This window comes from Drosophila innubila, chromosome X, assembly GCF_004354385.1.
Source record: "Drosophila innubila isolate TH190305 chromosome X, UK_Dinn_1.0, whole genome shotgun sequence".
In the NCBI taxonomy this organism is placed as follows: domain Eukaryota; kingdom Metazoa; phylum Arthropoda; class Insecta; order Diptera; family Drosophilidae; genus Drosophila; species Drosophila innubila.
The window spans coordinates 13,770,002-13,794,514 of record NC_047626.1 but is presented as its reverse complement, the minus strand read 5'-3'; the positions used below and the strand labels follow the sequence as shown (position 1 = coordinate 13,794,514).

General features: G+C 38.0%; 2 protein-coding genes across 9 annotated transcripts; one reads left to right on the top strand and one right to left on the bottom strand.

Annotated features, from left to right (window-relative positions):
• Positions 1-290: 290 nt before the first annotated feature.
• On the bottom strand, positions 291-12,250 carry LOC117782318 (vinculin). The gene is made up of 6 exons (XM_034619415.1): positions 11,946-12,250; positions 8,567-8,728; positions 3,022-5,212; positions 2,821-2,951; positions 1,464-1,862; positions 291-1,381 (listed from the first exon to the last, which is right to left on the bottom strand). Exons 2-6 carry the CDS (start codon positions 8,621-8,623, stop codon positions 1,274-1,276), a joined length of 2,886 nt encoding a protein of 961 aa, XP_034475306.1. The 5' UTR covers positions 8,624-8,728; positions 11,946-12,250; the 3' UTR covers positions 291-1,273.
• Positions 12,251-14,179: 1,929 nt separating this feature from the next.
• On the top strand, positions 14,180-23,894 carry LOC117782276 (serine/threonine-protein kinase Tao). 8 transcript variants are annotated; one of them, XM_034619379.1, is made up of 13 exons: positions 14,180-14,486; positions 16,376-16,831; positions 16,906-17,410; positions 17,486-17,842; positions 19,108-19,761; positions 21,324-21,497; positions 21,574-21,936; positions 22,016-22,138; positions 22,323-22,439; positions 22,515-22,688; positions 22,756-22,977; positions 23,054-23,172; positions 23,743-23,894. In XM_034619379.1, the coding sequence occupies exons 2-13, from the start codon at positions 16,602-16,604 to the stop codon at positions 23,864-23,866; spliced, it is 3,162 nt and encodes a 1,053-aa protein (XP_034475270.1). In that variant the 5' UTR covers positions 14,180-14,486; positions 16,376-16,601; the 3' UTR covers positions 23,867-23,894. The 8 variants fall into 8 exon arrangements, with proteins under 8 accessions (XP_034475270.1, XP_034475261.1, XP_034475251.1 ...); XM_034619370.1 differs by having other exon boundaries at positions 14,180-14,501; XM_034619360.1 differs by having other exon boundaries at positions 14,180-14,572; positions 16,373-16,831.
• Positions 23,895-24,513: the final 619 nt, after the last annotated feature.

Sequence of the window (24,513 nt, the reverse complement as noted above, 5' to 3'; positions counted from 1 at the left end):
TTAGAGATACATTCGATAAATGAATTATATTCATTAGCTTTCAAAAAACGTAAAGCTTTTTCAAATCGATTCTGACGTTCTGGAGTAATGATGACAAACGGCTAAAAACAAAAAAGCTAAATTAAAAAAAAAAAATTTTTTAAAAAACTATACCATAGAAATATTTTTAAAGTCTTTTTTTGTCATCTGGGCTCCCTAATGTATAAAAAAGAGAGTGGGTTTGGTTCCTGTTGGAATAAAACAAGTTCAAATGTGTTGCCTATTGCAATAGTAAACACTTGGTATAAATTTTTTTTATTTCAGTTACTTTTTATTTTAAACATGACACACAACGCGTTGATCATTTTAGGCTTAGTTTGTTAAAGGGGTCGGGGCAACTACTTCTAATTATAAACTATGCAAGTACAATGTGAATAAGGCACTCAATATTCAAATATATATATTTATACTCATTTTCATATTCATTTACATATTCATTGTATGTCTGTTGTATATTCGCACATTTTCATGTTAGTCAAAGTGGAATTAACAAAAAATTGTGTATTACTTTTCCAGCAAGTTGGCTTTGGGGTTTAAAAATTGAGTGTGTGGGGGGGATACGGCGGGGGCGTGTTTTTATCTCTGTAAATGCTTCTTCTTCTACTTTTATCTTCTTCATCTACTCCAAGTTCATCTAGGAGACGCAGCCAGAAGGTGGACAGTGTATATCGAGTTGCTTAACTCAATTCCCTCAAGTGCTTTGCTTATTTTCCGAGTTTTTATTGCTTTATATATACATTGCACCTGTCTGTGTGTGTGTGTCTGTGTTTGTATGTATGTATGTACATTTATTTATTGCACGCTTAAACATTAACTTTATAAATATAAATATAGCATTTAAAAAATAAAACATATACGATAAATGTGTTTAAAGAAAGTGGAAACAGAGTTTTCAGTTTTAAAATGTTTTCTGAATATTCAAATTGATAACAAAGTAAATAGTATTCGAAGTACTCAACATCTTCAGAATTTGCACAATATTTAGAATATTTCAGAGTTTCAGAACAGAGCGGGAAACTTATGTGGAAAGCTTACGATGGAAAAGTCTGGGAGCACTTGACGCATTATTATATTTTAAAGTTATTAAAAGTAGTTTTGAAATTCAGTTTAAAGTTTTTTGTTTAAGATTAGTTTAGTTTATGTTACACGAAAGGCACGAACGATTTCTTTTTTTTTTCTTTGAGGGTGGGGGTATTGGCTTTAGCTTTGGCAGCTGTCTATAGCATTCGTGGTATTAGTACTGATACCAGGGCTGGCGACGCACCCATTGCAGTCGATTGCTGGTCTGATCCGAGCGTATCTTAATGCTAGCTCCCTCCGCAGCGCGAACCGTCTCCTTCACCTGCAGGCGTTAAGAAATAGGAAGAAAAAAAGATGGATTAACAATTGATGATCTTCCGACAGCTCCTGAATCCTAAACTTACACTCTGCATTAGATTTTGGGCATTGCCCACCAACATTTCAGTGGCCTCACGATCCTCATCGGATCCCTGGGCGCCCAACATGGTCGCCTTGACGGTGGACAGGATCTTCAGCTGTGTGCCAATGGTGGGAATACGCTCGCACACCTGCAACAAGTTCGTCCGAATGCGTCGATCCGTACACTGACGTGCCAGCTCCTTGGCCAGCCGCGTCACATCCTCCGATGCCTCGGCGATCTTCTTGGCCGTCGCAATCAATTCCCGTTTGCTGCCACGCGAATCGGACAGCACAAGTTCACTGAGACGAGCCATCAGTATGGCCATACGCTTGGCGGCCGCAATGATCTCATTGTCCTTTGATGACCACTGACGCACCTCCTGGTGAAGACCACGTGCCGCGATCTGAAAGAGTCAAAGTAGATGGAGGTTAAAGTGAGTTCCTTTAACAATTGAAGAAGGCGAAGAAAAGGAGTAAAAGAAAGACTGGCAGGAGCAACAAGTTAAAGCCAAAGCTAGAGATGAAAGGTTAAGAAGAAGTAGAAGAGTTGGAAGAATAAGATCAGAGTGGAGAAAAGAAAAAGCTAAAGGTACAAGAGTTGTATAGTGAAGTAGTGAAGGAGACTGAAGTTAGACACGGAGGTGGATGACGAGATCATGCATATAGATCATCGGAAAGAAGAGAGAGGCGCGAAGAGAGCTTGATAAGAAGGTAGAGAAGAGGTAGAGTAGTTATTATAATAGAAGGTAGCAGAAGAGGAGGTAATTGAGAAGTAGTGACTTAAATTGGAGTGGAAAGTAAAGGAGGAGGTAAAAAATAACTAAAGCTGATCGTACAGGAAATGGTTAAGGAGTGGAGGATAATGAGCAAGAAGAGGTGGTAAAGGTAGACGGGAGATATAAGCGGAGATATTACAGACAGATGAAAAGTAGAGTAGGTGAAAAGAGCGAAGGTGAAGCAGGATGCAAAAGGAAAAAAGGCAGAGGAAAAGTTGGTAAAAAAATTAGCCAGAGGAGGAAATAAACATGGAGGAAGATAAAAAGAGATAAGAGATAAAAAATAAAAAGAGACTAGCTAAAAAGCAGGTTGAAAGGTAATCAAAGAGAAAAAGGCGAAGTGGAGGCAAAGAATAATGAGGTAGAGAATGAGGAAAAGAAGGAGGAAGTCGGGGGGTAGAGGAGTAGATAAAGAACTTGTAGAAGAGAGTGTTGAAGAAAGGCGGAAGGGGTGACGTTGTAGCTAGTGGATGCTAGATGATATAAAGGAGTTAATGATACAAAAGATATGATATGGTAATGGAGGGGTAAATAGAGGAAAATATTGAGAAGGGAATGTAAAAGGCAGAGAGGAGGAGTCACCTACCAGGATAGGCTGATTGGCATGTGGCATGGTACGGAACACGCCCTCGTCCTCATCGTCTGTCTCCGGTGGCGGGGGACGCACTGGAGCCAAACCCTCACGTGGCAGTGGTGGACGCGGAGGAGCACGCTCAGCTGTGGAATGGACAAAGACATGTGTCATCAGACAAGGGATCTATAAGCAGTGAAAATGCGGTTAACCTACCATTCTGATTGGAGAGATGGAGAGCACTGAGCTCCGGGATGGGCGGTGGCAGCGATGTGGGCAATGGTGGCGGCTGTGGCGGTGCGATGGCATCACGCACCTCGCGAACATCGCCGAGGAGACGCTGGAATGACTTCTTCCAGGCGGCAGCCGCAGCAGGATCGGCAATATTGGTGGCCACCAGCTTGGCATCGCCAACCATTGCAGGCAGGGATCGTTCCAGATTATTGGCGGCGGCATTAAGGCGTTCCGTAAAGACAGGATCCTCCGAGTTGTCCGCCTCCTGTTTGGCCACGAGCAGCACACGATTGATGAGTCGAGCAATATTCGAGGTGTTGTCCACCATCTTCTGGGGCTGACGAGCATGGATGGCATCCTCGCAGAGCTTGGCATAAACCTGCATATGCTCCTCGGATGTCTTGATGAAGTCAGCCGGATCGGTAGCCTGGTCGCAGAGGGTGCGCATTCGGAGTACCGTATCCGCATACTGTTGCTTCAAATTCTGGAGATGCTCGTCGGCCGCCTTGCTGGCGGGATAGTTCATCCTGATGCGTCCGGCATTGATCAGCTGTGGCGTCAATGAATCCACTTGAGCGGCCGATGAGAGCAGAATTTCGGCAATCTTCTTGTTGCCACAGGCTCCACCTGCTGCCACCATGCGGGATGTCTTCGAGGCGCGATCACTGAACGCCTGAAGATTATTCGATTTCTGATTGAAGTTCTGCTCCCGTCCGGGTGTTCCCTCGGGCAACATGACCGCCTCGGTGAACTGCTTCAACGGTGTGCTCACATCCATAAAGTCCTGGACGATGCGATTGACCAAGGCATTCTGTATAGCCGCCTTGAGCTCGTAGAGCTTCTGGGTCAGCTGCTTGGCTGCTTGCTTGGCAGCGGGTCCACTTCCCGCCGCTTGGCGCTTCAGACGCTCCACCTCGTCGCAGAGCTGCATGATCTCGGCCTTCTGATGACCAGGACAGCCCTCGGCCACCTTGCGTCCCTCCTCGACAATCAGATTGATCGCCCGTTCACCCAAACCACCATCATTGATCTCTGGATTCTGTAGCCATTTGACAGCCTGCTCCAGACGTCCCTGGATCGTGTGTGCCGTCTGCTGGACACCCGCCTTGTCCACACCGAGCACAGCCTGGCGGACAAGACCCTGTAGCTCACCGAGTCGACCACGAATGCCATTGGCCAGAGCCAAGGCCTGGGGTGAGTTACCCTTGCCATCTTGTCGCAGCTCACAGAGATTATTGGACATGGCGCTGATCTCATCGGCCAGCTTGCGAATGGGATACGAATCCTGAGGCAGGCAACGTTCCGAGATCTCATTGGCATTATCAATGACCTGACGCAGAGCCTTCTCTCCAACGCCGCCACGAAGAGCATAGGGATTTGATAGCCATTCGTTGGCCAGCTCCATCTTGTTGCTAATGGCATTGCTAAGCTTCTTCAGAACGGTGAGATTGTCCAGTTCGCTGGTGTCCTCATCATATGTGGTCAACTGAAGCACACGGATGATCTCCTGGAGTTCATCGCTCATGCGTGCAGCCAGATAATTGCGATTCTCGGCCGCCTCCTCGGCACCCTTGCCCTGTTGCTCGACAATGTGAATATAGACCTTCATGCTGCAGATGAGTATGGGGGCGAGAGTCTTGACCTGCTCCAGGCAACGCACCAAAATCTCGCTATGCACCTGATGGGTTAGCTCCTTCTCACGGGCGCCCACCTCGCGGGATACCTTGCTGAGGCAGGGCGACAGATCCTTAAGGAACTGAACCAGTTGCTCCATTGTGCCAATCACCTCGGCAACGGCCAAATAGTCAAGAACACGCTTGCACTCCTGGATGATCTTGCGCACCTCGCTCTCGTCAAAGCAGAGCAACAGCGAGGAGGTGCCCTGCAGTATGCCGCGGCTTCCCTCAATTAGCTTCTTGCGCGCTGGCCCCGAATAGGGATCTGCCCGCAACATATCCGAAGCCTCCTCGAGCAACTGCGAGGCAGTCTCCACGCGATGCAATGCCGACGGCATGTCCTGCCTTAATATCTTATCATCGGAGCTATTGATCGTCTCTCGTCCCACCTTCACCAGATTGGCCACCGCCGCCGACACCACTTGCACCGGACGGCTGAGATCGGGCATCGCATTGCCATCCTCGGCCTCCTCATGTAGAATGACCAAGCGAGATACCTAAACGATGACACGATAAACAGACAACATTAAATATGTTCAGCTTAACAAAAAAACAATAAACCAATGACTCTAGTCTAAAGTGGCCTAGCATTCAATACAACTAATCTTAACTACAATTAAAAAATATCTCATCCTATAAGAGTTGAAAAAAATAAGATAATTCATATAATAAAATACCTCCAAAACTAATAAGTAGCTGGTAATTAGATTTAAACTAGATTTAATTCAATATTAACTATCGATTAGAGTTTAATTTAAAAAAATTATAATAATTAACAAGCTTATAATATTATATAAATCAAAAAATAAATAAAAATACCAAGTCTGCAAACCGGTTCTGAACCGAACGTCGTAGAACCGGTTCGGTTCGGGTTTTTAAACATGAGCCAAATCATATACCTTGAAATTATTTACCTTGCGAACCCGAACCTACACCGAACCTCTTTCTAAAAAAAATATAAGGTTCGTTTCGAAAAAAAATATATTGTTTAAATAAATTTTATGGTTTTCTAATATTACGCAGTTATTTTAGACTTCGGATAAAAATAAGTCATATTTAAAACTTTTTGATTACATTTATCAAAAACTTTTGGCTTAACTTTCAGCTACAACTTGAAGCAAGTGTCATTGAGGCACAAGTCAAAAACAGAGCGGTTTTAATGCTAGACGCTTGCTCTTTATCGACAAGACCATAAAAAGAATGATATGACAGCCACAGAGAGAGAGAGGGAGAGGGAGAGAGAGAGAGAGAGAGAAAGAGACAGACAAACCGGCATTAATCGCATTGACACTCTCGCGTGGGCTTTGACTTGGATTTGGATTTGGAATTGGTATTCGAATTGGAATTGAATTCAATATTGAACTTGGACTTGACATCAGCACCTGCTCTATTGGCAATAATTAAAGACCGACTTGGACTATTTTTAGACATGAGCAGTTGTTAAACTGCAAATTCATTGATAATTGCGTTGATAAGCAATCGATTTATGAATGCTTTGAATGTTGTGGAATCTGTTTGTCTAACTGACAATTCCCTTTAGTTTTAATTGTGCTTATTAACAGACAATTGTGCTTCAAACACTCTTCTATTTTCAAAAACTATTTCTGTTTAACACTAGGATAAGAAAATCGTAACTTAAAATAACTTCACGTTAACTTATAATTGCTAGAATCGATATTTATATTTATGCACTATTTTTGATTTAACTGTGTGTTAGTTTTTAGTCGTATATCTAACGCTAAAGTACAAGAAAAATCTGAAAATTAAAATAGTTGCTAATTTTTAACTTGAAGATGACAAGAGCTTCATAAGATAAACCTAAAGCAACGATTTGAAAATGTCTCGTTCGATCATTTTCACTTATATAGAACCTCAAAGTCCAAAGATCGCAAGTGGTTCAGTTCTATATCATTGTTTTTTTCCCCAAATAGGAAACGCATTCATCTAATTTAGCTGTCATATTATTTTGGGCCATTCTCTTGATGAATTAATTATGTAATTAATTTAATGCTCCTTCCCGCTCGCATTTCCATTCTCCTTCTCTATCGCCTTCCCTTTTTAGCACTCTCCATGTGATTTGAGAAATGTGGGCAATGTTCGTTGTGCTCCATCAGTGGTTCACTTGGGACATTTTGCTGACCAATTTGCTAGCGTATCTAATTTTAACCATCCCATCTCATTATGTGTGTGTGTATGTGTGTATCAATGTGTTGATTGATGTGCTGAATGATCATTTTTAATTCGTTTTGTTTGCCTTTTGCAAGCCATTCAAGCCACCTATCCATACTGCACCACCGCACCACCCATTTGTTGCTGCCGTTATCCGCCTGATTGAATGATGACTAATGCTTTGGGTTTGCTTTTTGGCACAATTTTCCCTCAACTATAATCTTCAGTCATCCGCATCAGCACCTAGACTACACCTCCTACACCTACACCTTGTATACAGCCCCTCTTTCCTCTTTCCTCTCTCTCCCTCTCTCTCTCTTTCCCTCTTTTTCTCAAACTCGTTCCATTTCTTTCTCTTGATCGCAATGATTTCATTTTCATGCCTTTTGCCTCGTAAATGTTTTTATTTTGTATTTTGTATATTTTGTTAATTTTTCTTCTTTTCTGCATTTCCTACGCTTTTCTATTTTTTGTGTGTGTGTTTTATGCTGTTATTTTTGGAACATGAATCTCTAGTCTTTATACCCTTTCAATGGGTAGTCAAATTTAATCACAACATGTGTAACGCATTAAAAAAGAGTGTTTTTTAAATTTTGTCTAGTTGATAAGAATTTGAAAAGCTTAAAGCTGTCATAGAAACTATCAATAGGAAAACTGTTTGGTGTGATGTTGCAATATATTTATTTGACTAAAATATAGGTAATTTATTGAATTAAATCCAAATCGGTTTGTATTATCATATACATGTATCTAAATACTATACTATTCATGCTACCTTTTATAGGATAGTTAATCTTCGGTATTATGTTTTGTGTCATTGCTATCTTCATTCTTGTTTTTTTATTTGTTTTCATTTGTTGTTTATTTAAATTAAAATTTCGTTTGTCCTCAGGTTTAGGCTAGTCCAATATCATATTATTCATGCTGCTTCTTCCCCGCCTTCTACATATTATTATTATTATTATTATTTTCCACCTCATCTATTTATAGAACAAACCATTTGTTAAGTAAGAAAATCAAAAACAATATAAAGCGACACAACTTTATGTTTTGTTTTTGCTATTTTTCATGTCATCATAAATTGAAATGGGTTCTAAATGTCGTACTATATACAGAAATTTATATCTATATATATATAGTCGATATGTAGAGGCTCTAACTACACATGTTACACAGCTGGGGAGATGATTTCATATTATATTTATTTTTACTCTCGACAGGTAAGAAAATTATTATTAGGCACAAAAATAAAACAAAAGGTTATACTCAGTTTTTGACTACATTGTCTATCAAAAGGTTTATGCCATGAAATTTATCACAAAAACTGCACTTTGCTATGAGTTAGAAATTTTAAAAACTATTCAAATATAAAAAGGAGCAAACAAGTATGGCATAAACGTATTTAGTATGCTGTACTCAATGCGATGTCTATTAAAGAAACACAATAATACTACCAATACATAATAATTAGCTTATCAACTAAACAAAATAGTTTTAATTTGATAGATCTGCATTTTGGAGTGTAAAAGGGAAAGTAACTTTTGCTTGAAATTTACCTTCTTGGGCGCCAATATGCACTGTAGTTATAGCTATAAAAGATATATCACTAGTACTTATCGCATAAACAAATGTTAATCACATCGTTTTCCCAAATATTAACCCTCGTTTCGTATCCTTCTTACCTGCTGGGCAACAGGATCTAATATGCTCTCGATGGTTTTTGTGTGAAAGACGGGCATTTTATTAACTTCTTGAGCTCCTCCTCAATCTGTGTGAGTGTGTGTGTGCGTGTCGGTGTGTGTGTGTCTCCGTTATTCGTTGCTGGCGATCCAATTCAATGAATTCTGTAAAAAAAAAAAAACAATTATATTTATAGTTACTCGTATTAATACAAACTTCTAAAATCAAGAACATTCATCTTAAGTATTTTGTTCTTAAAATGAGAACATTTTAAAACCATATTACCAATACTAAGAATATTAATCTAAGAAATCAAAAGTTCTTAATACAACGAAAAAATCTTAAATTTGTAGAAAATTATAAATTTAAAAAATCATTTTTAAGTTTCTTATTTTTTGATTTTAATTCTAAGAACAAACAAGAACTGAGTCTTATTTTAAATGTTCTTAAATCCAAGATGTGTTTTCTTAATTTAAGAATGTTATGTTTGCAACACATTTTTTAGACCAAACTTCTTAGTTTTTAGACCAAAATCTTAACTTTAATACATTTTTTATATCAGTGTATCTGCTACAGATTTCAGTGGGTATCTGTGTGTATGTATGTGTGTGTGTGAGATACGCAGTAGATTAAGGTCGCAGATAATAAGAGCATGCCACCTGTAGAATCATTCTCATATTTGTATCCAAATCTGAAATGTATACTAGAATCACTGTGATTCAATTGCAATTTCAACTTTAATTTCAATTTCAATTTAAATTTTGGAGCGGCATCTGTTTTAATAATTCTTTTTCAATTTCATGTGTTTATGTTTCTTGTGATTCGCTTGCTCGTTCCTTTACTTGGCTGTTTCATTAATGATGACGCACACTGTGAGGTCATAGCGACCAATTTCTGTCTCACTGTTCTTGCTGTGGAAACAGAGAAGGGGACAAAAAGAGAGAGGGGAACAAAGTCGACAGACACAACACTGATGACGCACTGTTTACAATCTTTGCTTGTGTGTGTGTTTGTGTGTGTGTAGGTATGTTTGTGTGTGTGTAGGTATGTTTGTGTGTGTTTAATACGGTACTTCTACGATATCATTGAAAGGTTCATTTCCGCACCCTTTGCTAATACCACGTAATTGGCAATGATTTACAGGGAAAGTGAAAAATAGAAAACCATAAAAAAGAACGGCATTGAAAACACAAGTTCCGTTTACGCTAGACAGGTGGGTGGCTGCTCGGGTGTGTGTGTGTGTGTGTGTGTATGTGTATGTCTGTGTGGGTGTGCCTGACACACATGAAACTGACAAACTGACGACAAGGCGCTTAAAGCACCTTGCTAAATCAAAATACTTGAAAAACAAAATGTTCGAAATATGTACATATATTGGAAAATCGTACACATTAAACGGCTGGTCGCATACACTTGGAGAAATTATAGAGCGCATATTAAATAAACTTAATATATCTCCGGCTTTAAATTTATTTAAGCTTTATTAAAGCAAAATAAATATTAATGTATGTGCATGCGTTTATTACATTTTCGTTATTTTGTATAGCAGCTTTCTTTTCAGTGTAGTAATAAATATGAATGTATATCGATATTTGTTCGAATATAGGAATGTGAACACATTCATTTCTATTGAATGAATGCCACTTATGGCATTAGTTAGCGATCGATTTCTGCAACAAAAAAAAAAATCAGAAATAAACTAAAAACTCAACAAAAAAAAAAAAAAAAAAAACAATATCGTTTCGGCGTGTTGTGTGGGATGCGGGGTTTATTGACTGAGTGTGTCCATTTATGGTCAACAAATTGTTGCAACTAATATGCCATAGACGCACACACACGCACACACACACACGCACACATGTTTATGCATACGATATCAACTAACGGAACAGGTTACAGCTGCCTCTAAAAACAATTTCAAAAAAGGCGCATCTGTAATTAATTGATCGATAAGCATTATTTGTAATGAATATTTATCGATATAAATAGTGAAGTGAAGCTGCAGCAATGCAAAACAAACAAAAGGGGCTAAAGTCAAGCGCACTCGACAGTAGGATACCCTGTGACCAGAAACTCTGTACTAAAAGTTTATTTTCAACCGACTGTTACTATGGCAGCTATACGATATAATAAACCAATTTCAACTAAGTTTGGTCAGGATGTTTAAGACCAACTTAAATAAAAACAAACTGCTGCTTATCTGCTTAGGGTCTCCCGAAACCTACATACCAAGTTTAAAGTCTCTAGCTCTCATACGGGCGGACAGACAGACGGACATGTCTAAATCGACACGGCTGTTGATACTGATCAAGAATATATCTACTTTATGGGGTCTGCCACGTCTCCATCTGACTGTTACATACATTCTGCCAAACACATTATACCTCTTTCTGCCCATTTTAAACGGGCACAGGGTATATGAAAAAAAAGAAGAGCTTTGAAAAAACATTGAACGCAAAGACTCAAAAATAGCCAAGTGCAAGCGAGAGGGATTAACTGTGTTGCGGTTGTGGTTTTTTTTTATTGTTATTATTAATTGTATGTATGTACATTGTACATTGCATTTTGATTGCTGTTAATGTGTAGAACAATGAAATCATAAATTGAAAAACGACAGTCCCCTCGGACTGATCAACTGACTGACTGCCCCACTGTGCATCGTTTACAGCTTCTGTCTGAATTTGTATTTGGAGCAACGATCGCAGTTCATGAAATGTTTCAAATCTTTCAAATGAATGTTGCGCGCGCGCGCTCTTTTCAGCAAAGGCAAAACGTAACGAAAATATGTGCACATAAGTATGTGTGTACATACATATGTATATGTATGCACATAGAAATGTTCATTTGTACGCATATTATTTAATTTAGGGCAAGCAGAGCTAAAGCTTTTAACGTCTTGGCGCACACACACACACACAAACACGTTGGTAGCAATTTTTGATTATGTACACACACACACACACATGACCATACATATGTCATGAATATACAAATATGTATGTATGTATTTATCTTATTTTTTAATTGTTATTGTTTCATGCATATTTCACTTTTTGCCATGTTTGTAGCTTTTGCATTTCTTCCGACGTAGCAACAAACAACTAGCATAAACACACTCACACACACACACACACGCACTCTGCTGAGCGCAACAATTGGCTCACAATAAAATAAAAAATAAAAAAACAAAGTAAAGAACACAAAACAAACACGAAGCCTGATGACAAATGCAATTTAGCTGCTGATTTAAGGCGATTTTTGACAACTGAACGATTCATGAGCTTCCTATACACATTTGTATGTGTGTATATGAACATATATATTTATATATATGTATGTATGTATGTATCTTTACATATGTATGTATTGTCCGTTATTTACTTTTAAACTTTTGCCTTTTTCACTTTGGCTATCGCTCTCGCAGCACCTTTTACTTGCTTGCCCGACTGTTCTTTAAATACTAAAAAAATGATTGTGGGCCACAAATCTACCTTGCGCCGACGACGCTGACGCTTTTGTTGTGCGCTACGTGCCTATCTTCCTCTTCTTCTTATTCTGCTCTCCATCTCACCATCACTTCCATGGCGCTCGTCGACTCCAACATTCTCTCGGGTTTTCAGAGCGCCTGAATGTGTGTGTGTGTGTGTGACGTGTGAGTGAGGCATATTCTCCCCCATATGAACTTTATTTGTGTTGTTGCTTTCTTTATTGGTTTGCTTTTGCCGCTCTATTCATTAAACATTCCTCTTTTTGACTATAGAGCACTCAATTCAGTGTACACAACATTTGAAATAGGGAGGGAAAAGACCACAGATCTTAATGATCAAAACTCTTAGTTTTTCTGTTTGCCTGCTGTATCTTAAGCTTAGAAGAATATAAAAATTATTGTTTTTGCGCAATGAAATTGTTCCTTTATTTGTAACAAAAGTCTTAATAAAGCTGTAGTGATCGTTAGTGGTTACAGTCACGGTTGTCACTTAATAAATAAAAAAGCGCCAAAAAAATATTCAAAAAAGATCCAATTTCACTAAAAAAAAAACCAATTTCACTAAAAAATAAACAATTTTCATTTAAAAAAGCTAATTTCATAAAAACTAATTATATACAAAACGGAATTTTTTTAACACGTTTATAAAAATTTTCTTTAAATAATAAAATATTTTTATGAAACGAATATCAAAAATCACATTTTTTTAAATTAGCAATAACATTAAGAATTTCAGTTCAATGGTACAATACATTTATATTATTGGTAGCGAATTTACATTATAAATTACATTCTTAATAGTTTTCAAGAAACTCTTGATTAAACTAAAAAATTCCAATAAAAAAGTGTCGTTGCACCTACGGGAAAAAGTAGTCAGTTTTGGCGCAAAAACACCAAGTGTGGCAACGTGGTTATAGTTTTACCGAACTGTTCAGATTAAGTTCGATTAAGCTATTCACTAAAGAAAAATATTGTGAAATATCGATGTTTAAATAAATCGATAGCTTCGATGTTTTTTAAGTTTAAAGATCGATGTTCAAAAATTCAAAAGACTTTATTTTTAAGACCATTAATTTAATTTAATAAGTTTAAAATTATTTGGGCCTTAATAAATGTATGGCTAAAAAAATTTATGTCGAAAAAATAACCGATGGTTTTAATTTTTTTGAAATATTGATGATGTACATCGATATTTCTTCAGCTCTACACTAAAGTGAATTAACGAGCTAATTCCCTGATTGTAGGTCACAGATTTCAAATGTTTTGTTCGCTCGATCGTTCGAGTTCTATTTATTAGGGGTATTCCTGAAAAGAACTGTCCTTTTTTTTTCAGGTCCATAGTAAATTTCACCCGTTGATCATGAGTGAGTGAACAAAAATGAGTTGCTCACTGAAGTGAGCAAGTGAACATGTTCCTTTCATTATGGCTCCCTTGTTCACAAGCTGACAAAAAAATAAGTGTAAAATCTATTTTTTATAGACGTTTTTATAATAGTTTATTTTCGGAATGGTAAAATTAACTAAAATTAAAACTCGCATCATTCGTAAAATTAATAACCTTTATTTTTTGTCATTTATCAAATTTAAATTAAAACTCGCATCATTCGTTATATTAATAACCTTTATTTTTTGTAATTTATAAAAAATTAAAATGGTTTTATTCATTTAAAAAATTGTAATCCTTTTCCTATATTAGTCAATTGTTAAAAAATCGAAATGAAAATTTCGCGCCAAAACAATTTTAAATCCGAACGATTTAAAGGTTGTGGCGGTCGGGCGATTACTATCGTATGATATAGTTAATGGGACAGAAAAACTGAACAACTCATAATATGATGGCCCATTCATTGGTTCATCTAAAACTTAATAAAAGATCCTTCATTTTAAAACGCTGAACAACTCTAAATAGAAACCATTTACTTACAAAAAGGAGAATTAATATCTCAATAACTACCATCCAGCGACGGTTAAGCTTAACAGCTGGTTTTAACGCCAGGCATTTCTGCTAACATTTATAGTATCTTTACTATTTTAGTATTTTACTTGTCGGGCTGCCAACTTATTGCAAAAAAAAAAATCTGCAAAACGAAATTGCACAACACTTAACAAAAATACATGCATACATATACATATATACGTAACTCATACAAATTAATTGAAGAAGGAAAATTGGAAAACTAAATGCAATGACAAAAGCGAATATATTTGATCACATTTCGCTAATACTTTAATCGGAATGCGTTGCAAGTGTAAATATGTAAAACGCAACGCGTGTGCAGTGCAAGGCGAAACATAGCAAATCAAACAATACCATCAGGCAGGCAAAAGCAGCAGCAGAGGCAGAGGCCGATCTGACGTGAAAGAAAAACGACGCATGCAGAGGAAAAATGCCGCAGTCGTGTTGATAAATTAGCAATAAGTGTTTAATTGCAAAAGTAAGCGGCATAAATGTAAGGAAAACACTATTTTTCCATAGTTTTATCTTATTTTTTACATGCATTTGGTGCTGGCTGGCGAATGTGTAAGTGTGTGTGTGTGTGCGTGCGTGCGTGTGTGTGTCTTGTGTGCGGGTGTGAGTATGAGTGCGCCGCAGCCGCACAGCGAGAAAGAGCACGCACCATAGTCGTCTACACATATAACTGCTTGTTATCGGTTGTTATCGGTGTGACTCAAGCGGCTGCGGCTGCCAACAGCGACGTCGCCGTCGATGACGATGTCGCAGCGCGTCGTGCGATTTGCTTTTTGTATGTGTTTGTCCGCACCCAAAAAAAAAAATATTGAAATGATCGAAGCAAATAAACATAAATTAAATCAAATTAATTAAGGAAAACGAACAGACGGGCATAATAAGACCAAAAGCCGTCAAATTAAATTAAAAAGCAACGGTACACAAAGCTAAATTGAATGATGCTTCTAAGCTCAAAAACCAAAGCGAAGAGTGAAGAAGAGACAAAAAGACGGGGCGAATGCAAAACAACAACCAACACCGAACACATACGCACACACAGACACACGTGCATATGCGAGTGTGTGTGAGAGAGAACGAGACATGGCTGACTTTGTATGTTAGTGTGTATGAAAAATAGGCGTGTTGCCTTTTTGCTTTTAAACAAAAAAGAATTTCAAACAAATACATAGTTTAAACAATTAGCACAACGATTGTAAAATGCTAAGCTAAAAGTTCATTCAACAAATCGCATGATTTTCCCTGCAAACAGCAACAGTAGTGACGAGAAAAAAGGAGAATAAAAATGCCAAGTGCTGCAACCCTTTTTTTTTTGTGTCTGCATGCGGCAGCTGGGCAATAAATAAGTACCGCTAATAATTTCATGCCCATTATGAATTGCGTTCATACATACATACTATACTATACTATATTATACAGATAGATATGTATGCACGTGTGTTGATATCGTTTGCTTAACAAAACAAAAGCTCAACCAACGAACTTTTAATTTGAAGCTCGACACATGAATAAGATTGGCAGACATTTCTGTGGGTGTGTTGTGTGTGTGAGTGGAGTCATGCGACGGTCTCTCGACTCTCTTTGGCATTCAAATATGCGTATCTAGATGATGCACCGTTATTTCCCCCTCTCACTCGATGAGTGTCGGCGAATGACGGATTTGGTGAAAATAGTGCCAAAAGAGCGCAAAGAACAATAAAAATAACACACATTTTTGATAAGCGGCTTCTCTTTCCCTCGTTCTTCTGCTTGTTTGGAATATTGAATGTGATATGAGTTGTGTGGTTTCGTTCAGAATAAGTTCAAGTGAGCAGGTCATTCAATATGAACTAAAAAACGTATGCAGTCATTTTTGAATAACCATATAGTTTAGTTTAAATTCAATTTGATTTGATATTTACCCTTTTATACCTAATTATTTTTTTATTATTAACAATCTCACATTACTTATAACTTTATGTTTTCAAATTAAAGACCTCGAGCTAACTAAAACCACATCACATCCAAGTAGAAAGGTCGCTAAAACCCACATCTATAATTAAATGTTTAAGTTAAAAAAAAAAATGAATTAAATGAATAACCATAATAAAAGCCCTATTCACATCATTCATGAACTAATGAAGAATATGACTGATTCTGCTCATGCGTCAAAAATGAACGATTGAACTTTTTCAGTTCAATTGATCTCAAATTCGCAACTCTAATATGAGTGTGTGTATGCGAACGGAATGAACGAGTGAGTGTGTGAATCACTTGATCGATTTAAATGTGTTAAAAAAAAAAAAAAAAATTATTTAACTTGTATCAGACAACTTACATGCAACTCTGTTTAACTTTCAATTTATTTCGTTTTAGAAGCCAAAGGAGATTCTTGCATGTCCTGAGAGGAAGGATAAACAGAGAAAGAGGTAGCGAGAGAGATATTGAATAACAGCAACAGCAACAACAACAGCTGATTAAAAGGAAAAAGTAAATAAGAAAAGAAAAACAAACGAATTGTAAAACTAAAAAGAGCGCGTACAAAAAAGAGAGAGAGGGAGAGCAAGCGAGAGAATTGGTGGGAGGCATAACATGAATAACAGAGATGCCATCGGCACGTCCTGGTAGTCTCAAAGATCCGGAAATAGCCGATCTATTCAACAAGCATGATCCGGAGAAGATCTTTGAGGATTTGCGTGAAATTGGCCATGGCTCGTTCGGTGCCGTCTACTATGCCCGCTGCAATCTCAACAAGGAGATTGTGGCCATTAAGAAGATGTCGTATACGGGCAAGCAGAGTCAGGAGAAATGGCAGGATATTCTCAAGGAGATACGGTAATATATCGAGTTGAATCGAATTGAATTGAATCTATATTCATCATACACTCATTTACACTTTATGTATGCAGGTTCTTACGTCAATTGAATCATCCGAATACCATTGAATACAAGGGATGTTACCTACGGGAATCCACAGCCTGGCTAGTAATGGAATATTGTGTTGGATCCGCCTCGGACATCATTGAGGTGCACAAGAAGCCATTGCATGAGGATGAGATCGCTGCCATCTGTTTGGGAGTGCTCAGCGGATTGAGCTATCTACATTCATTGGGACGCATCCATCGGGACATCAAGGCGGGCAATATACTCCTTACGGATAATGGCGTTGTGAAATTGGCGGATTTTGGCAGTGCAGCTATCAAGTGTCCAGCGAATAGCTTTGTGGGTACGCCGTATTGGATGGCACCGGAGGTTATACTGGCAATGGACGAGGGTCAATACGATGGCAAAGTGGATGTCTGGTCTCTGGGCATCACATGCATTGAGTTGGCCGAAAGAAAACCCCCATACTTCAATATGAATGCCATGTCCGCACTTTATCACATTGCACAGAATGAATCGCCAACGTTGCCGGTATTTATCACGATCACGATCAATTATTAATGATTCTACACCTATCGATTGAATTGCATATCCTCCGTCTTACAGAAAAACGATTGGTCCGATACATTCTGCAATTTTGTGGACCTCTGCCTCAAAAAGATGCCCGCGGAGCGACCATCATCGGCCAAACTGTTGCAACACGCCTACGTGACACGTCCGCGATCGGAGACCGTGTTGCTGGAGCTGATTGCGCGCACCAAGTCGGCGGTGCGTGAGTTGGACAACCTTAATTATCGCAAAATGAAGAAGATACTCATGGTGGACACCTGCGAAACGGAGAGCGCCGTCGGCGATACCGATGATCAGCAGGACGATCATGCAGGCGGTGACAGCAGCAAGAGCAATAGTATTACTTCCGAACACTCCATACACTCGGTGGGTGTATCGGCGGCCAGTAGTCAGGTGAGATTTCATATGCTGCAAACACGAATAAAAAAAAACGATTACGATTACGATCAGTGTTATCAATTCAGTCTTCTCTTCCCCGATAAAAATAACTATTTTGGCCGTCAAATCAAATGTCACTCATTAGTTATCAGTTTTACATTTTTCAGTATTTTTCTTGTCCTCGCATTATAATTATGATTCAATTTCAACAATGTTGCATAACTTTTATACATACCTACATATATTGTATTAGTAATCGTATTTCAAATACTACAAATTCTGTAAAAATTTGCACCGTTTGAAAACAAATAATTTCATACCTTAATTTCAGCATTTAAAATATAATTTAAGTTTAAACTTAGATTTAAAAGAAAACCAAAAAAAAAAAAAAAACGGAATTTCATGTAATATACAGTATTGGCCAGTATTGAAAGTCGCATATATAGAACATTAATACGATTAGTACATTTTTTTTTTTTGTAAAAAATCATGGTAAATCGGACAAAAATTTTGACTTGTACAGTTGCTAAGTCAAAGATTTCACTAAATTCATACTTACATAACTTTGTAAAAACTAAACCGATTTTCAAGCGGAATGTCATTTTGATCATGGTTTGGCCTCTTAGTTCATTCTGCAATTAAATTTAATAGATTTCGTTAAAAAAAAAATTTGCTCTAAATATGGGCTTAGATTTTAATACCATAGGGTCCCCCCTTTGAAATTTTGAAAAATAAAAATTTTAAATCTCAAGTTTTCACTTTAAATCAACTCCTTATAGTGTAATTAGTGTAAAGCAACATTTTAAATTTGATTCTGAGACGTTTCATTTTTTTGTAAAAAATCATGTCAAAACTAAGAAATATTTTGACTTGTAAAGTTGATATGTCAGAGGTTTGAGTAATTTCGAACTGTCATAACTTTGGCAAAACTTTACCGATTTTCAAGCGGAATGTCATTTTGATCATGGTTTGGCATCTTAATTTATTCTGCATTCAAATTTGATTAAAGTCGTTAAAAAAATTTTATTCCTCTGGATCTAGATATTTACTTCGGTATCATAATTATAATAAAACGACACCTTATCATTTTAAAATGTTTTAAAATTGATTTGCTGTACCCTTTACTGATACCGATACTGAAGAATAGAACTGAAATGAAACCTTTTACCGAAATAGTTGTTTCGGAACGTTTGATTCTTTGCTTATAAGATATATGCAGTTGTCGGTAGATTACTAATTTAATTAATAATTGGCAATTGTCTATTCGACTATTCTTGTAGAGCTCCTCGTCGAATTCCATACCGGCTGCAGCGCAGAATCATCTGCATATGAAGGCGCATCAGCATCATCATCATCAGCAGGCAGCGGCTGTGGCAGCAGCCATGCAACATCAGCGAGAGCTGCAGCAGCAACAGCCGTTTGGCAACTGGTCAAATGCACAGCAGCAGCAACAACAACAGACGTCGGGCGGAGGCGGGGGTGGTGCCGTGTCCCGCAACTCGTCGCGTCATCGCAATCTGCCGCCGTTGCCGAACATAATGCACAGCATGAACAACAATGTGACACCAACGAATTCGGCATCTGTCGTCCCGGCACCGCAACCGGCACCAGCACCTGCCCCCACCCCGCCCATGTCAGTGATGCCACCACATTTGGGCATGGTGGGACACGGTGCTCTTGGCACTGGCAACACTGTTGGCGTTGGCGGTTGTGGCAACAGCACTGGTGGCTCACCGGCTGGCGGTGATCATCGGCTGCCGGGACTTGGACCACGATACCTATCGACTCCGGCAGCCCAAGCGGCCGTCTATGCGGCATCATCGGCATCCTCGCAGCAGGCCATTTCCAATGCGGTCAACGATCATGGCCCCAACAATTTTGCCACCATACGAACCACCAGCATTGTGACCAAACAGCAGAAGGAGCATATGCAGGTGCGTCAATTTGTATTACCAATACATAAGCATACATATACATATGCATAGATACAAATACATAGATACTGTATACTACTACAACAACAATTAATAATTTATAACGTTACGCTGTATGAGTGTGCACGTGTGTGTGTGTGTGTGTGCGAGTGTGTGTTAGAATATATGTATACTCTAACTATATTGTGGACTTTAATAAGTCCTGCTTTGTATTTACATCAATATCGTTACAAAATATCTTTTGCATTCATTGCTGTCATCTCAATCTTCCTCTCTCTATAAATGCCTTACTGTATGTATGTATGTATTTCCTGTCAGCGGCCCCCACCAACGCTAGTCATAGTTGCCATTTCCCGTTGCTTTTGCTCGCCGCTCTCTCTTGTTCGTTTATCCTTCAATCGTTTCGTTCTAACTTTTTTGTCTCTTCTACTACTACATGCAATCTTTGTTGTTGTTTATTGTTTCTATTTCTACTCTCCCGCATAACAAAATAGGCGCGCTATAACTGCTGTTCCCATCTGTGCGGCAGCAGCGGCGGCGGTTGTTGCTCTTGTTTCTTCTGCTTCCACTTCTGCTTCTGCTGCGGCAACGAGCCGGATGCTGATGACTATGGTGGCCATGATGACAGATCCTTCCACAAGGGCCAGATTTGTGACAGCCCAAAGCAAAGCCAAGATCAAATACTAAATCATTATCCCTGTGTGATTTCCTAAAATACATATATAGAGATAATCATAGTAATTACTAATTAGTGTGCATGCACGTATGTACATGTGTGTTCATTATTGTATGTGCGTGTGTGTGAATTAAGTCCATGACAATAAAAAGAGAAATAAATATTTAAGTGATCAAATGCAATAAACATAGACTTATTTGCAATTAAGTGACATACACACACTTTCATCTCGGCTGAGGAGCACAGACACACGCACACGCACCCACACCCACACATGTCGCCCCTCTCTTAAATTAGTTACATCAATTTAAACGGCTCCTGTTGCTTGTACCGTTATATTATCTTTGCTTTCTTATTTGCTCCATACTCCACTCAATTTGAACTGTCACTCATTCTCTTGCGCTTGCACTTGCACTCACATACTCGCAGCTCTCATTGTTTGAGCTATGAAGGGGAATCAAGAGAGCGCGTCCGCCATTTGTCGCATTTTGTCTTTTGTTTCATGACACGCTGTTTATGTCAAATGGTTCAAGTTTATTGTTAACTAGCGTTAAATTGTTGTTTATTTATTGTTTCAAACAATATATATTCAAAAGCAGAGTGTGTTATATACACATTGTACTCAAAGAGTCTCAAATTAGCAATTTTCAAATATAAGTATGAAATTGTATTGCTTGAATTTTGCTCAATTCGAGGTTGAGGCCGATTGGGCGCTTAACACAAGTCTTGTAAGTTATTGTAATTATTGTTGTTGTTAATATTAGTATTATTATTGCACATGACATATGCACACACATAAACATACGACACGTTGTTAATTTGCTTATGTTTCATATGTACATTATTTGTGTCGCTTGCCAATCTACGAATACGAATACGAATGCAGGAAGAGATGCACGAACAAATGTCGGGATACAAGCGCATGCGAAGAGAGCATCAGGCGACATTGCTTAAGCTGGAAGAGAAGTGCAAGGTGGAGATGGAAACGCACAAGTCGGCGCTGGACAAAGAGTATGATAATCTTTTGCATAATTTCACCAGAGAACTGGAACGTCTTGAGGTAAGAGTGAGAATTCTCTTTAACCCATTAACGCATTATCATTATCATCATAATCAATAAAATTGTGTTTTTGCAGGTCAGGCATCAGCAGGATTTGGAGCGACGATCGAAGCAGACGACAACGGCCGAGAAGAAACTACATAAAGAGATTACACTGAAGCAGGAGGGAGATCGCAAAGTGCACGATTTGAATCGCAAAAAGGAATACAAAGCGAACAAGGAGCGCTGGAAACGTGAACTCTCCATGGATGAGTCAACGCCAAAGCGACAGCGTGATTTAACCTTGCAATCCCAAAAGGATAATCTAAAGCAGCACGAGGCCGAAGTGGAGCAACGCCTGCTGCAGGCCCAGAAGCAATACATTGACCTCGAGATGCGCAAATTCAAGCGAAGACGCATGGTAATGCTGCACAGCCTCGAGGATCAGTTATTGTGCGATGTAAGCTTGTTCAAAACTATATCTTCATATCAATATCTATCATTATCATAATCATTATCATGATCATTATCATCATCAGGAGCTGAGCAAGAAGCAACAGCAGCTGGAACAGGCACATGGCATGCTCTTAAAACACCATGAAAAGACACAAGAGCTCGAGTATCGCCAACAGAAGAGCGTGCATCAGTTGCGCGAAGAGCAGGTGAGTCAATATCCAACTAAAGAGTAAAGACCAAAGAGTATAGAGTACAGTGTGTCAAGTAATTGTTTTCACACAACAATCAATGAAAATGCACATAATTTTTAAATACACCTTGCTCTAAATGAGATTAAAAGAGTAAATCATATTGAAATATCGTTATCGTACCCTTTATTGAATCGTGCAGATAAACAAGCAACACGACACGGAGTTGCACAATCAAAAAGACTATATGGATCGCATCAAGAAGGAGCTGGTGCGGAAGCATGCCCTCGAGCTAAGACAACAGCCGAAGAGCCTTAAGGTAATGTGGAGTGGTAATGTGTGAAGGAGGAATGGGATTCGTTATCAATACTCAAATGGAATTGTTACATTACAGCAAAAGGAGCTGCAGATACGTAAACAGTTCCGTGAGACGTGCAAAACGCAAACAAAACAATATAAACGCTATAAGGCGCAAGTGCTGCAAACGACACCAAAGGAGCAACAAAAGGAGGTGATCAAGCAGCTCAAGGAGGAGAAGCATCGCAAGCTGACGCTGCTGGGTGAACAGGTGAAGCATCTCTCTCTCTCTCTACCTCTGTGTAGAGGATTATTAATGACTTATGTTGTTCCAACAGTATGAACAAAGCATTGCCGACATGTTCCAAAGTCAAAGTTATAAACTGGACGAGAGTCAAGTGATCGAGTGCCAACGTACCAATGAGCAATTGGAATATGAACTGGATATGCTCACAGCCTACCAGAACAAGAACAAGAAGCAGGCGCAGGAGCAGCGCGATCGGGAGCGTCGTGAGCTCGAGAATCGTGTGAGCGTGCGGCGTGGTCTATTGGAGAATAAGGTAGCAATATAAAAATACATATTTTCGCCACACCTCTTAAACTCACCTCTGTCCAATATTTCGTATTGTTTTGCAGATGGTTGCCGAATTGCAGCAATTTAATCTGGAACGTGCCGAGCGCTTGCGCACGAAACACGAGAAGCATGCTAAAGAATTGGAAGCTTTTGATAATGAGTCAATAGCTTTAGGTTTCAGGTAAACACATCACCGACAAACAAACTATCAGAGTTGTGCCTTAAAGCATTAACATTACATTTTTATTATCATTTAAAAGTTGAAAGTTTTCACGAGCATTGAAAAATCTACTGCCAAAGAAATGTCATTTAACTAGAATTGAAAAGTTTAATATAATCAAATCAAATTTTAGTAGCATTGAAAAAATGACAAAAATTATAAATTTTTGTTTTGGCATTAAATGGTTATAATTACAACTTAATTTAATTAGCGTTGGTAATTATTTGTAAATTAAAAACTTAATCTATTAAATTTTTAACATCAGACCTGGTTATTGCATTAACTGAATATTATAGAAAGATTTAATTTCATGAAACCAAACATTAATTATCAATGCTAAGGAAATTAAGTTGTAATTATAACTATTAAATGCTGAAACAAAAAACCAACCGAAAATCTCCCAAAATTGTTTGGAAATTTGGGAACCAAGTCAAGTCAGATCTTTCATTTGAAAAAGCTCAATAGCTCTCACACCTATCTTTGTATGTATGCGAGATATTTAATTTTATACTATTTATATACTATTTACAGCACTCTATCCATAAATGAGGTATCACGCGAGACCTATCCAGATGAGGAGGGTAGTTTGTCTGGCTCCATGATTAGTTTAGCCCATAGCAATAGTTCAACAAGTTTTCCGGCTGGTTCGCTATAGCATAGACAACAACAACAGCAACAGCAACCATATAGTAATATAAACTATTATAATTTTAATGGAAATTTTAAAGCAAACACTACAAAAACAACAACAACAACCGCAACAACAAATAGAGCCCGACATAAGCAACAATAACAGCAATTTAAAAAAAAATTAAATAAAATAGCAATAACAATAATAATGATAAATATTTAATACAAAAACAGACGACGTATTTGTTGCAGCAATAACAAAAAAAAAAAACTAAAATATAAATTGAAACACAACAAATTTATATAAACAAAAATAATTGCATACAACAACCACCACATACAAGTATTTTCTAACCGATAAAAAATAACAACAACAACAACATAAACAATGACGCTGCAATAATTTTGTATTAAAAGAAAAGGAAAATCAATTCAATTTAAACAACAGCATAATAAATTTAACACAATATAATACAAATATATATAAATCAACAATGAATACATAATTTGAATGTAAGTCTTTATTGTCATTTATAATACCAAAATAACAAAAAGTAAAAACGCATTAAACAATAACACAGCAACAACAAAAAACAAAAACAAAACAAAAGCAAACACACACAAAGAAACAAAAAAAAAAATGTCGAGAAAAAATCGATAAAAAATGTTTAA